At 41.3% G+C, this 15310-nt stretch overlaps 1 protein-coding gene across 4 annotated transcripts in view; it reads right to left on the bottom strand.

Moving 5' to 3' along the window:
• The window catches only part of LOC106048544 (phospholipid-transporting ATPase ID-like), an 81888-nt gene that overhangs the window by 23692 nt on the left and 42886 nt on the right, over nucleotides 1–15310 (bottom strand). For all 4 annotated transcript variants that reach the window (XM_066987982.1, XM_066987981.1, XM_066987980.1 and 1 more), the window contains exons 7-13: nucleotides 14095–14167; nucleotides 13836–13906; nucleotides 12907–12989; nucleotides 9784–9942; nucleotides 8728–8816; nucleotides 3189–3385; nucleotides 1173–1381 (exon numbers count right to left, since the gene is read on the bottom strand). In XM_066987982.1, the coding sequence (XP_066844083.1) occupies nucleotides 1173–1381; nucleotides 3189–3385; nucleotides 8728–8816; nucleotides 9784–9942; nucleotides 12907–12989; nucleotides 13836–13906; nucleotides 14095–14167 (881 nt within the window). The remainder of the gene's footprint in view (nucleotides 1–1172; nucleotides 1382–3188; nucleotides 3386–8727; nucleotides 8817–9783; nucleotides 9943–12906; nucleotides 12990–13835; nucleotides 13907–14094; nucleotides 14168–15310) is intronic.

The raw sequence follows: 15310 nt of genomic DNA, 5'->3' as shown, positions 1-15310 counted from the left end.
CAATGTCTATGTTAACATTGGTGACACCCACTTTAGAAAAATAAACTAGAGGATATATGAATAAACAGACTGAAATTTTTCAAACGGTTTAGCAGCACCAGCTCTGGTCAGCATAAAAGTAATGTTACACACGCTGTGTTGCCCAAATACAGACAAAGCAAGATTTATAGGAAGAAGTAACTCCTTTAATTGGACCAAAAGGCTGCACTGAGAAGAAAAGACAAGCTTTCTGGCACATCAGTCCATCAGCAGGTCTGATACAGGCAAAACAACATCCATCTCCAAATAGGATGTGACTAATTTCTCTGGGGGAATGTAATGATGTTAATCAATTAGTCAGTTTGTGAATGGTTAGCACCTCTTGAGGAGGGTGAAGAAAATTGCCTGGGGCTGTACAATGAAGGAGGCTGTTACATCAATGGCTATTAGGATCTAACAAAGCTACCAACTTCTGCTTAACACTTTTTCCAACTCCCTACAAACTTTTCTTTCTTCTAGTGTGTCAAGTAAGCTAGGACTGCAGATGAATGACCGCACCACTGACTAGACACTGACTGAAGGTTAAGCAGCCTGGAAAGGTGTGGAAAGCCACTGCTCATGATGGGAGAAATGACTGAATGCAAGAGGTAGCAGTGTAAGTAGCTGACAAAAGTTACAGACAGCACTGTGAGGAGTGGCTGATTTCACAAGGAGATAAGAGGGAATTGTGAGAAACACCTGAACCCTGCATATAGCTGGAAGGGAGGACTGGGGATGTTTGGGGGAGTAGAGTTTTGCAGGGTTAGTAATAGCTGGGTAACCCTATCAATAATAATATGAAAGACTGAAATCACCTAGGTAGTGATATCAGAAAAAATAACATATTTGGGTACAGATGTAGTAAAACTGGGATCAATGAGGGAAAAAGTAATAAGGTGCAGGTTCTTTAGTTGGGTGGATACTGGGGCAGGAAAAGGAAGATAAAGGGGTAGCAAAAAGGGGAAGCAAAGGACAGGAAAACAATATTAAGATATTTAAATAACATAATATCTGAGCTGTCCAGGTATATTTGACAGATAGCCCTGTATCTGATGCCGCGGCTTCTTATAAAACACTCTCTTCTGTATATCATATTTGTTTTCTCTTGACTGAGAGGTGTAAAACCCAGAGAATAAGACAAATGGATAAAATACCGTAGGATTTGCCGTTGATGGAGCACTTGTTGAAACACATGATGTTCTGAGTGAGGGTTCCTGTTTTGTCCGAGAAGATGTACTTGATCTGCCCCAGCTCTTCATTGAGTGTAGTGGTACGGGCCTGGGCTGGCGTGTCGTTCAGTGGGTAATACATTTTGCGGTCCCAGTCAATGTAGAAACTGTTACCCAAGCGTATAATCTCTACGCTGGTAAACCCAAAAGAGAAGGCAATGGAATATTTATTAGTTTAAAGGACAAGATCTTTATCTTCTGCTACCATTAGCAACTGCAGCTAGAAGACAACTTTGAAGGCAATGACAGGGCATACTCATCAGGTTGTCCTTAAGTGGCCTGTTGTAAGCAAAGCTGAAGCAAGCCTCACTGAAATGATCTGATAGTGAATTCATATTAGTAATATAGTAATATTAGTATATAATACTATAATAATATTAGTATATATAATATATATATGTTAGTAATTTAGTAAATTCATCTTCTTTATTTATGGAACAACTTCTCATAAATATATTTGAGAATTTTCAACAGTACACAGGAAATTTCACAAATCTGATGCTTTCTTTCAGCCTGCACTTGCTTCAGTTGAGGCTATCTTTTTGTGACAGAAGTCCTTAGGCTGGGCAAGGAATTAAGAACACCACCAATACATCACTTTCACCCAGACTACCCGAGTGCGACATTAACCCTGCTGTGAACAAGTGACAGTCATTCACGCAGGTCAGACAAACATTACTGGACTGAGAAGTGAGGCGGCAGCAGCAGGGTGTTTCATTTTGTGCAGTTTAGGGAATGTTTTCAATGAGATTCGGGGCTGATCTGCTCTGTGGTGCCTGGGGGTGAGTGCAAGCAACCCAGACCATCAGAACAAGTGAGTCACTGTGTAACTCAATACAATCATGGAGCAGTATCAGCTCACAGACAGCATGAATTTCCACTTTGCTGCTGGTTTGACACACTGGGGAGGAACGGGATGAGTTCCTCGTATTTACCAACACAAAAGAGTCTTAGAATGTAACTTCCGACCCTGCAGCTCTGAGTGTAATTCCTCACCCTCCCAGCAGCTCCAGGAAAAGGGCAGCAGCAGCAGCTAAGGGCTGTCCTTTGCGGTTTGACATCGCAAACTTTTCACAAATGTTCTCTGTGAATCACACAGCAAGGGTTTGCTCTGCAGGCAGTAGCAATTCTCCCTGAAGATCTGGGTTCAGTGATAAATTACACCAACCTAGTCAGTCTACACTGCAACCTCAAGGTTTTGGAGGCAATTCGTCCATGATTCCTACCCTTTAACCCTGCTTGACTATCTGCAACAACCAACACAGCACTGTGTTCTCTGGGAAGTGATGGAGCTGACTGTGTTCATGAAGCAACAAGTACGAGAGATCCTCAGCCTGATTACACCTACTTACCTGGCAATCCACACCTCACCTGAGCCTTGAAGCCACCTCGAAGAATGGGCTATTCGCTTTGTTTGGTGGGCAGTGCAAATGTGAGAGAGCAAGAAGCTTACCAATAGCGGGCTTCCAGTCTCACTCCCAAAGCATCCTGCCCTTACACCTCTCCTTCAAATGTAAAGTCATCCTCTCCTGCTCCAGGGCTCACTGCTATCTCAGCTCCAGCCCTGACAAAGACCTCTGAAGCCAGCAGAGAGCAGAAAAGCAAAGCACCACTGTGTTTTAGAGTTACACTTCAAATGTTTTTAGGCCTTGTCAAATAATGTATGGTCATGGGGTGGAGAAGAAAGGGTCTCACTGAAAAAGACATGTTTTTACCCCCCTGTCCTTTTAAAATGACACGGGTCTTGTTAAGACCCACAAAAAAAAAAAAACGGTGGCTATGAGGTGTCTTCACTAGATGTCAACAGCATAGAGCTGGCCTTGGCTGTGTGGGATCATCCACAATGGGGTTGCATTTACATCCAGGAAAAATTCTGCTCCCAGATAAAGCAAAAGCTAAAACTCTCCTAGGTGAAACATGAAAGGAGGTTCTGGCACGTACCTGACGTAGAGTGAAATTGGCACCACTGTGTTTAGAATGATCACATATGACCAGAACATGAGGAAGCCGGAGTAGGAGGCAGAGTTGACACCCTCTGCCCAGGGCAGATAGACTTGGAAGTTGTAGCCCTTATCAGACTCCCAGATGCCATTGCCAATGGCTAGGATAAGACACATCAGTGCTAAAAATCCAAAGATCTGGGAAAAAAAAAAAAAAGAAAAGAAAAAAAAAAGAAAAAAAAAGAAACTGCATATTAGAAACTGAAATTGTTATTTACAGGTTAATTGGATGACCCTAACCAAAAGGGGTTGAACAGCTTGAATCACTGAGGAAGGCTCCTAGGAGTGAAGGAGGAAAACAGGCAAAAATATGACACTTTGTCTCAAAGATGCCACTACACTGTGCAGTCTTTAGAGATTTGGGGCTTTAAGTAGAGAGTAGACTAATTTTAAGTAGAGATCTAAAATCGGGTGCTCATGGGCAGCTGGCTGCAGAACATCAGATCTCATTAGAGGTGAGTTGAGCTGCTGCTCTTCAAATATCTGGCTGCATGTTTGGGAATAGAAACTCCGTGGAGGACTTCTTCTGACTGTTAGCCTGATGTGCCATAGTTTCCTCACCATTTCCGAAAAATTAGTAAAGATAATTTGTAATGCAGGAAATCCAGCACTGTGCAGGTTGGAATTCAGCACTGGATACCCTTCTGATGGTTAAAGGAGAGTTAATCACTGACTTAGAACTAATGGTTGCCTTGGTACCTACCATCACAATCTGATTACATTTCATTTGAGCAAACAGAAAGCAACAGAAACCAGTGAGGTGTATCCTTGGACTTTAGGGAGGCCTATTTCACGAAGCCTAAAGCAACCAGGGGAACAGCAACTGGGAAGAAAATTCCAAAGCAGAACACCTTATTGAAAATAGGGACTTGCTCAGGAACACAATTTCATAGACACAAAAGCATTACATAGGTCATAAAAGTTTTTTGTTGTTGTTGTTATTGTTGTTAAACAAGATAATAACAGCAATACAAGTACTTGGGAAAGGATAAAAAGAGAAGGGGAAGAAGGAAAGCTAGTAGAAATTAATATGAACCGCAATGAATTACAGACCTTGTGACTATCTAATGGTGATGCAAATACCAAGAAAACAGTAAACTCACTAATAGAGTTGTGGAAAACGCAGACATTCGACAGACGTTCCTCCATGAATGGTGGAGGAATGAAGCAGAAGGATGTATCTATCCCATATGATGTAGCAGGTGGAAAAGACAGTACACCTACTGTGACAAGGAACAATATGTGTCTCTGTCTGCTAATAATAAGCATTTTCAAAACAGTGGGTCCAAGTAATTTAAAGCTGAAAGCTTTAAGGGACTGAGAAATTTTCTTAACAAATCAAGTTAATTTTTAACAATGCTTTAAAACTGTGAAGCTCCACCATACTGAAAATCTGTTAACATAATTGCAATATTTCAAAGGTTGAAATGGTGACTGTGGGAAAGATAAACAGAAGCTAGCATGACATCATTCCTGGACAAATGATAATATAAAAAAATTCTGTTGATATCAACTTCTCCAAATATTTGCCTTAAAAATCTACCATCCTAATAGAAATGTGAAGATATGGAATCAACAGGCTGCACAACAGCACAATTAAAAATCTCTTTCAACTATGGTCATTAGTTCATTATTAGAAATTATAATAATTAGTCATTAGAGGAAATATCAGTGCACTGGGCCATTATGTATAAGGCCACTCAGCAATAACCACAATACAACAGTAACCAACTATTTTTGAAAAAATAAGTGTGGTACAAATGTAGAAACATTGCTGGTATAGCAGATGCTTGCATTGCTGAAGTAACCTATGAGGGGGAGAGTGATACTTTATGGTATGATTTGAATCACTTGGTTAAAAGTTCATGTCCAACCAACTTGAGTTTTAACACCTAGAAGATGGTAAATGGGGACTTCCGTAAATAGACGTATTGGGCTGAGTTTCAGGAGGCACGTTTATTTCCCACAACCATAGTAGTTTTTCTGAGCAATTGTGGGAAGCCCATTAAATTACCCCACTGGTGAAATGCAGACAATATTGCTTGCTAGTAAGGAATGTGGTGTGGTGTTTATAAACCTCTGTGGCCAGCACTAAAAACAGACTTCATTTTGAGCTGTTGTAATCAGGATGATCTAAGGATATGTGAGAGGCATGACCCAGGAACAGGTTATGTCCTTTATTAAACCAATAGATGGAGAAAACAGATGAGCCCATCCATTTTTAGAGGTATTTCAGTTGGTCAAGAAAAAGATTTGACTTCTCTCTGCAGACCTTGTCTGTTATAAGAGAAATGAATTAGAAAAGGCACCTGGCTCTTTTATCCTATCACTGTACCCTAAATGATTCCTCATTGCCTCAGAGGTTAAAATTTGTCAGTTTGTCAACATAAATCTATCTAGGAAATTCAGTGTACGATTTAGCAACAACCATACATGTGGGGCAAGACAGCTGAACTCTAATACTGCAGCTTGTGTCTACTTACTACTGCATATGCTTTATGGCTTTATTTTGCTTTATGTCCATTTTGCATGACAATGCTCTTGTCCCTAATAGCTCGATTGGCGTGCAGTCCTCACACTTACACAAAGACCACTAACATGCTCTTTACTTTCAGACAAATGTGAAAGACTGAGCCGTTAACAGTGGCCCCGGAGATTAATTTCTCTACAGAGAAACAACTGCGTGCAGGATGTTGTAATCATTGCCGCAGCTCTGCAAGAGAAGGATGTGAATAAACCTGATCACAGACCGGTGACACTTCCCACCATCAGCAGCCTCCCTCTCAGGGACCTGCCTGTGCAGAGATGGATCCTCTGCAGGACTGAGTCAGACTTTTGGAAGGAGGAGCTGACTTCAGATAGACATTTCCTTTCAGATTGACAATTAAAACAGTCTCGGTTTCTTTGCTGGCACTTTGAGTTCTGTTCCAGGATTTTAAGCAATAAGGCATTTAGTGATGAAGGAGACAGCTATATTATCTGAAAATGCGCTCCCCTCAAACCTGCAAAAAAAGTAGGTATTGGAGGAAAAAACATTCCTGGCTCTAGCAGTAGTGGCCCTGGCTGAGGAATATTCACTTTTTTCCCCAAGAAAAGCTGTGTTCCTCTCCTGCTGTTTTCTGCCCTGTGCTGCCAAAGGGCCTTGCAGAGAGAAATGCTCCCTAACATGAACTAACAGTGATGGTTTCCATCTGGAAAGGTTTATTCCCAGTTAACCCCTGTAGGGACAGACCAGGATCAATGCTGAACCAGGTCTCCCTTGGCATGCCCTGCCAAAAACTGATTTGTTCCTGAAGTTTTATGGGCAATTAAACACAAAATAGCTTTGCCAGTGTTAACATTGAACAAGTTTCATTAAGCTAAAATAAGCTATTTATAGCAAGCTGTGGCTGCTTGTATTTCCAAACTCAAGAGAGCAATATAGTGCCTCCTTTCATTACTGCGCTTCGCAACCATTGACCACCCAAATTGTTGGAAGGACCCGATGCCACATCCCCTTCGGTGTGCCAAGAGCCTGTTGCTTGCGTTAGGGCAGAGCTGTACTTAGACACCAAAATGTTAGGTGCCTTAAAAATGCATAAAGGAGAAAAACACATGTTTGGCTCCAACAGTGCCCAAGAACCCAGGCAGAGGCTGATGCAATCCACTGCAACTTTCTCTCTCTCTCTTTTTTTTTTTTTTTTTAAATGGAGCCAAGAAGTAAATCCATCTTGCTCGCATTGATGAAGAGAGGCCAAACAGACTGAAAGCTCTGGGTGGGACCCTTGACTTGTGAAAGAACTTTTGGCAAACCTTCACTGAAAGCTAAATTCTGAGTTCGCTGCACAGTTTTTCTCTGCTCCATATCTTTGCTCTTTGGATCCCCTACACCTCTGTTCCCTGCTGCTTTCCAGATGTAGCAGAGCACCTTTAAAAACATGAAGTTTTTCAGAAACCTGCAAAATTCTGAATGTTAGATGCCCAAATCTTGCTTGGTGTTGCTGTCCCCTTAAGTTCAAGGGAAGAAAACAAGCTGATGATAACAGGCAAGAATTTCACTTGGCAGAGATTGGTGTTACTAAAGGGAGTATCCTCACTGTACACTGAGCAAGGACTCCAGAGGGCCTGAAGACGACCCTGGAGTGGCTCTCTGTGCTGTGGCATTGCTTTACAGCAAATATGCACGTGCACATGTGCAGGACACTACTTCACAGCTCTGGCAGTCTAACCACCATTCCTCTGGTGCAATTTCAGTCTCATAGGCACAACCTGCTCTGCCAAACAACATCTCCCATCCCGGGACCCAACTAAAGAGCTTTTGGGATTCTGAGAGAAAAACAAAAGGACAGGGTCTGGGACAAATTGGCCAGGATGGAGATTAGAGATGTCTGTGCTATGAGACATACAGTCACAGAGGGCAGGGAGAGCTCAGAACAGCCCTGCACAGGCTTTGCCCTGGGCTGTGGTAGGCAGGATGCTGTTGGACACCTCAAGCTCTGTCTTCCCCAGGGCATGCTGCAGTACCACGGGATGGATCCGGCCCCCAGCCTGGCTGACAGGGTGGGATGGAGAGCAAGGGCAGGAGAGAAGACGAGGAAACAGATGGCACTGATGTGTGACCACAGGAACAGCCAGACCTTCCCAGTATCACAAACTGAAGGCAGTGCAGTATGCATGAAAAAGCTCAACATGATTGAATCTGAAGGAAAATATAACCTTGAAACTAAATAGCTTTTCTTCAAACAGCATTGAGTAAAGCACCATCAGAATGCATGTCTCTGAAGAACAGCAGTAACAACCAGAACGGTCCCTTCCCTGAGCAGCTTTGAACTCAAGAGGTAAAATCTGCGGGGAGTCTGCAAAAGAATCACTACCTCTGCCTGGAAGTGTTTGCCATTTGTTACAACCACTGGCTAGTGTAAACCTCAGCTTAGGTCTACTTTATCATCTGTGGAGAGTGCCTGCAATATAAGATTAGTGTTCTCAAATCTGCCAGCTGCTAAAAACATCACTTTCTGGGTATTAACAGGACCATGTCTAACTTTTTACCCTAATGTGATAAGACAAAAGTTCACATCATGTAAATTAACAAACTCAATTACCAAGTCCTATGCAGATATCGAAGCTGCCAAGAAATCAGGAAGAAGAGGGAGAACTGCTAATGTTTATATAAATAGAGAATGACAAAATTACTAGGGAAAAAGGCATTTGTGGGCTTCAAAGTGATTCTCACAAAAAAAAAAAAAAAGTAAAGCAAGCAAGAGCACAGCAAATGAAAAGCTCATAAGAAAGGTACTTAACATTGTCAATGTAATGGCCTTGCTTTGCAAGATGGGTTCGCAGAGGCCCTACAGGACTCAGTCTGCTAATACATTTCTACAGAATTTTTCTTTTTATCATGAGTCACTTCTGATACTCCCTCATTTGTGTGGACAAAGAGGTGGAGCATCTGGAAACGATGAACACAGCTGAAGAAATTAAGCTAAACTAATCAGACTTACCATCAACACAAGGACGTTCATGAGCCGATCAATGCTTGTCCTCTTAAAAGTTGTTTTTCCACTGTTCTGCATGAGTTTGGTGTCTGGCCCTGGGGATGAAACAAGTTCATGAATTTTAGAAATAAAGTTTATCAGTTCTAAAACCAGTTCCCTCTGAAGCCTCACTGTGCTATACAGCATAAATACCCATCACAGCTTTCTTGAAGGTAGGTACATACAGTATACAGTGCTAGTAGGAAATTTAGGCAGAAAAAGGTTAAGTCTCTTCCCTTAGATTATATGGAAAGGGTCACATAAAGCCATTAATTCTGTATTTTGATCCATTCTCTTTTTTCAGCAGTCAATCCTCCCTTTCAGGTTGAATTACTTTTCACAGAATACCTGATACTGCTCTGTTATTAGTGACATGTTATACATTGTCTCATATGTCTACAGCACTATAGAAACAATAGAAGGTCTATGCTTGTAAAAAGCAATATAGTAATAGTCTACAATAATATCATTGATGACCCTGATATTCCAATATGGATTGAAGTCATATAGAAATGCTGTGGAATTTTTAACTGGATATACTTAAGAGTGGGAAATTTTGAACAAGTCTGGGGAGAGAGACTCCTATTGACCCAACATGGATCACTGATGGCAGATTTAATTCAGATTTAATTCTTAAGTGCTTTCATATTGAGTGACCAAGACTTTTCTCATATACTTTGCTGCATGTTTTTCAGAAATAAGAGCCTACTTCTGCTAACAAAAACATTTAAGTAAGATCGAATGGGATGTTATAATATATCATTTGCAACCCAGTTTTCTCTTATAGACTAATGTTAAAAATTTCAGGTTAAAATCCCCTACAGTATGCAAAATTCCTAGCCTAGATTTAAACTAAGGGATTGCATGCATTGTTTTGCCTTTTTTTTTTTTTTTTTTGGTTTTAGCAGTTAGAAACATATTTTCCAAAGAGGAAAATATTTGGTTCATTTGCCCTTACTAGTGTGATGTGCTCCTGTGCTAAAGCTTTTGTGCTCTGCAATTCACGTCAGTTTTTCTACCCACCAGCATAAATAACGAGACCAAAGCACCACTCTGTGTTCCTAATAGTACAGCCCCTCAGCAACATCTTCTCATTGTCCAGGGCATACTTCTCTCCTCGAAGAGTAAGAGTTCCTGTGAACTTATCCAGCTTGTTATTTGGTGCCTCACATCTGACTTCACCTGTTTAAGAAAAAAAAAAAAAAAAAAGCTGGTAAAAATCTTTGTAACCTAGAAATATGTCGATTAATACTGCATTCTCATGTTATACCCAGACAGGGAATACTATATAGTAATAATACATTGTAACTGCAGTTCCCTGCTGACCCTGTCATGCCCATCCTTCATCCTACATTTACTGATGTTTTGAGGTATTGCTCTTACCCCATATCTTGTCATAATCCAATGGGCCACAACAAATTTGGATTTATCTTAGATTTTTGGAAATGGCAATTTTTTACTAGTAGAGTCCAAAATAAAGTTTCCACTCCTTTTATGTGCATGAGAAGAAATACTGAACAAGCAACATACTTTTAATCCTTTTACAGCAAGTTCGTCATGGTAGGATGTCACTGGATAATTTTGGATAACAGTGCTGACCTCACATAATTCCTATTCCATTTGCTTTAAAACTGCATGAACCCAAGTGAGAAAATCATTGCCTGAAGGCTGCAAGAGAGTAATTAATTGGAGTGTCTTTGTTCACTGTTTTTAATTTCATCTACATTATACCTTAAAGTCCCACTGGCACTTGAAAAAAGATGCTACTGTCTTTGTCCATGTAGCTGACACTCTAAGTGATTGGAGAACCTGTTTCCATTTCCACACTTATTTATTTCTTATAACAAAACACGTTCACATAAAACTGTAAATACACATACATCAGTATAAAAATTATTTAAGTCAACATTTGCACCCAACATCTGAAGATTCAAAGCAGAGTCCTGTGGGTGTAATGGAAAGAACTGGAAAATACAAATACACCTTACTGAAAGGGATTCCAAGATTTAAGTCTGTTCAGTTAATCAGTAGGAACATTAAAGTTATTTTGATCACAATCTGCAAATATCTACATAAGGACCAACATTTGCAGAGAATACAACTCTCCCAGCTGTTCTCAGACACAAACACACTCAGCTCAAGAGGTTGGAAGCAAAATCCAGAGAAGTGCAGAAAAAAAGTACAGCTTTAAGTATCATGGTAATCTCCACCACTGAAAATTTTAAATTCAGGAGTGGATGTTCTTTTCAGAGAAAAGTAGCTCTACTGTAGTGCAGATAAATCATCAAATTTGAAAGATGAAGCAATTAGGAAATTCAATGATACATGTGACATCATAGCTGATGATGCTGTTCTTGTGTTTTATCATCTAGTTGATCCAAGAACAATCAGACCTGTCCTCCTTAATTTGTAAAAGGCTACAGTAACCACACCTGTCTCATGACAGCCCTTGCAACCCCCAAAAAGCATAATGAAAAGAGAGGCTTTGCAGTGTAAGCTGAAACACAGCACAGTGAGACTGGTGAACCAAAACCAGGGCACACGATCTATCACTAGGAAGACTGTGCCTCTCACGCTACCGTTGGGACATGCCTTGAGTACCTCGTGCGTTAGCATCTGAATCTGCTTTCTAGTAGGTGGGTGGGTCTGAGATTTTGACATCAGAACGTATCCACTCAAATTAGTCTGACCACAAAAAAGTGAGAAGCTTGAGAAATTCACCCAGTGCACCTGCCCCAATGACTCTGAAAGAAGCTGTGCCTACTGTCTCCTTCTTCCGTTAACAGCAGGTTAATCTGAATGCATTTCACCTGAAAGAGTTAAATACTGCAAAGCCTACATGTGATAAGCAGTATGTAAGAGAAAAATATTGTTTCCTTACTTGTCTCCCAGTCCCTCACATCAAATCAAGTTCATCATTTTGCAAGCATCTTCCTTATCTGAACCATCGCAACAGCAACAAACATCATAACTCACTGTAAGCATTCCACTGAGTGCCTGTATTAGCTGCTCAACCCTTCCCTCTCTTCCTCTCCTAAGAAATAATTAGATAAAGAATTACATAAATATTTAAATACTTTCACAGAGATAAGCTAGGGAAATGCAAGGTTGGGTCTGATTCCAGGCACTCTTCCCAGTATTCTTCCAAATATAAATCGTCCTGGGAAACATTTTATTTAGTATTGCAAGGAGGCCACTTTTATTTGCAGTATAACCAAAATAGAGATATAAAGGACAAATAAATATTTGATAGAGAAAATTTAATTTCCAAATGATTTTGAAACATTGTGTTTTTGATTATGCAGTATCAAGAATGCAGTATCTTTAAATAAGCATTATACAGAAAATGCTTGAAATATGTTTTAAGATTAAGGTTTTGCTTACAAATTGATACACACTGCAGCCTCTTCAGGAAGACAGTTAAGACATGCAACCTTGACTATTAACTTAGAACATCTAGCTGCAGCCGCAAAAGCATATTTCTCAAGACCTAAAGCACTCAGAACCACAGCCTTCACTTTGGAGAAGTCCCAAAGTACTGAGCCACTGCTGAGCTGAGACCACACACAATATTTCACAAAACCTCAACGTTGAAAGCAAAAGAAAAGCCCATGCCCTTGGATGGTACCACCAGAGACTGTTTAAGCTACGCTAACTCTCTGCCACATCACCACCATTTTTCCTGGAATCATTATTTCAAAGAGTGTTTTATTCTTCTTCTTATTATTATTATTATTCCTCTTTATTTAAAAGCACTTCCTGAGAGCCTGCAGTCCTTGAGAAGTTCCAAGGACAGCAGCACTCACTCCACCCCCTTCCATACTGACTCTTCCCACAACCCTGCCCTCCTGTCGAAGCCAACAGGGCTCTGTGAAGCTTGACAGACACCCCTTGGTCTGTTCCCTCATCCTCTCTCTGCAGAGGGATGACGTGTGAGCATGGGGTATTCTGTTTGCAGTAGGTCTGGCTCCTTTTTCCTATATATGTGCTGTTACATATTTGAGATGCAAGACAGTGTGAAGAAAGGACGCCTTGACTGTTAACCACATCTGAGCTGCTGGTCCATAAATATCTTAAAATGCAGTCTTTTGGGGGCACTAATAGAGGAGAGAAATTGATATAAGTGAATTTTCTATGTAGACTCACCATTGAAATCTGTCAGTTTCTGAAGGTCTTCTCCAAGCTCAGCAGTGACTGTCAGTGCCTGCTTCACCTTGAGGTTTGTTTCACTGTAATAAATTTTATAAGGCATAAAGAACTGAGTCCAGCACTCCCTGAAAACTTTCCTTGTATTCTTGAGAACTATTCTTCCCTAGACACCTGATGGACCGTGCTATCATGGGCCTTTTCTACCTCGCCAAAGGAATGTAGTTGTCTTTTTCAGCTGCAAAGACATGCAGTCCAGAGGAATTCAGGACATGGGACCAAAGAGGGCAAGGTGGCTCTTCCACTGTCACCACAAAGTGTAGGACCAAGCATCCCATCTCCCTGAGCAGCTTGCTGTCTATCCTGCTACTCATACCACAGAATCCCCAGGTACTTGAGCATATAGGAGAGCTTTGGATCTTCTCCCATAGTATTCCAGTCCTGAAGTGCACTGAAGTCCTGGGACTAGCTAGCTGGGGAGGTGAGTTGAAATGCAACATCAAAGAAGCATTTCATTTGTCCTAGGCCTCCTAAAAGTTTTCCCTGGCACTTGCATGTACCAGAACTGTGGGCTCATTTTCAGGAGGAAGCAGAAGGAGAAAATCCAAAGGACTGCATGTAGGGTCTGAGCAGACCAGGTCACCTAACCTCTCTGGTCTTACTTGGTCACCAAAACAACACCAAAGTCCACAGCTGACGCTAACTCTGGGCAATGTAGCAATGCAAATTGGGTCATAACGATGAGACCAGCTCCAGTTTATGCTAACTAATACAAATAAGCTGTAACCCTCTGACTTGTGGCTAGTTGTGCCCTGGAGTAAGCAACATTTGGACCGAATAGACCATTGCGGCATCCAGGGCCACCCTACAAGATTTGGCCTTGCTCTGGCAGCAGTGACTGTCCCCCAGGAGCAGGATGGCTTGCTTACCCGTCCAGTTCGGCCGTTTCGATGTAGGTCAGGCTGTGCGGCTCGCTGCTCGACAGTAACAGCAGATCGGCCTGAACACAAACAAACAGACTGGGCATGAGTTATGGGCAGTGGCACCGCTATGCTGCCTGTGGTTTCTGAGCACTGCAGCTCTCTGGGGTTGTTGTCACCCCTGCTGACTAGTCTACTTGTGAGTGACAGGCAATAAGAGCAATTACGGAGAATAACTGGGAGCAGAATGGAGAGAAACTGTACTCACCGTCACAAAGTTGTTGTTTTCTAGTTTTATTATATCTCCAACTTGGACATTCATCCATTTTTCATCCTTCAACCTGCAAGAGAACCCCCAGTAAGTAGGCACATAGAGCAAACACCACTTACGAACGTAGGGTACTCTGCTCTACTCCAGGCTGTATGTCTCATCAGGACTTGGGCTGATGGTAAAACGGAGCAGCGGCTGCCACTGTGTGGCCTGGTCTGTGGTAGGCTAAGGGACAACACAAAAAGCACTGTCCTGTCCAGGTTCTTCCTTCCTTCTCCTAAACAGCCACGGTGTCTCAGAAAGAAACTCTCCCCATCTTCAATGGCCTTCACAGCACGAAGATGTACAGGCACCCAGCTAAACTGCAAGCACCAGCATAAGTCATGATAGGTGTGCATGAAAATCCTAGAGGGTAAAACTATCATGATATATCAAAACAGGACTGCATATTCAAGCTGGAGTTCACCTCAGCCATCAACGTCAGTCAGAGTTGGGGCAGGACCTGTGTTTTCCTTTTTTTTTTTTTTTATTTAATGCAGAACGTTAACACATTTCTATTTTAATACGTGTTTACTAGACACGGTAACTAATAGACAGTAAACTAAGAAACTGGTTTACTTAGGAGAAAGCACAAAAAGTATGTTCCTATTCTTCAGTTTCCAGTTATATTTTTAACTGTTCAATCATCTGCTGGAGTTTACACAATATACTACTATCTATAGTACAGAAACAAAAAAAATCACCAGAAACTTCACAGCTGTCTACAGCTGTGTCCTAAGGCTGCTGGACTCCATGGAGCTGCAAGCAAACAGCACATCTGTCTGCTACAACAGCCAAAGCCCCTGCTATTACTTCTGAAGACAAAGAACAGTGCTAAGCAGTACAATATCCAAGACACATTTGAAATGTTTTGAGCACATTTAAGTCTGAGGCATTATGCACATAAGTAAACACACTCGAAGTATTACAACATGGATGAGGAAGCTAGCTGTACTTCTTGATTTAAAATCACTTGTTGCTAATGTCTAGTGTTGCCTAATGTAGAAATACATGTTACAAGTATAGACAGGGAGATATCCTTGACTGTCGTTTCCAGGCTAAGGAGTAAAATATTATAATACTCCCAAAGTAGCACTTATTTAAACATATGTATATATCCATCCAGGAAAAGAAATAGTTTACTTTCTGCCTGTGCAGGGTCACAGCCATAATG

This window comes from Anser cygnoides, chromosome Z, assembly GCF_040182565.1.
Source record: "Anser cygnoides isolate HZ-2024a breed goose chromosome Z, Taihu_goose_T2T_genome, whole genome shotgun sequence".
NCBI classification, from domain to species: domain Eukaryota; kingdom Metazoa; phylum Chordata; class Aves; order Anseriformes; family Anatidae; genus Anser; species Anser cygnoides.
This window is presented reverse-complemented; position numbering and strand designations above follow the sequence as displayed.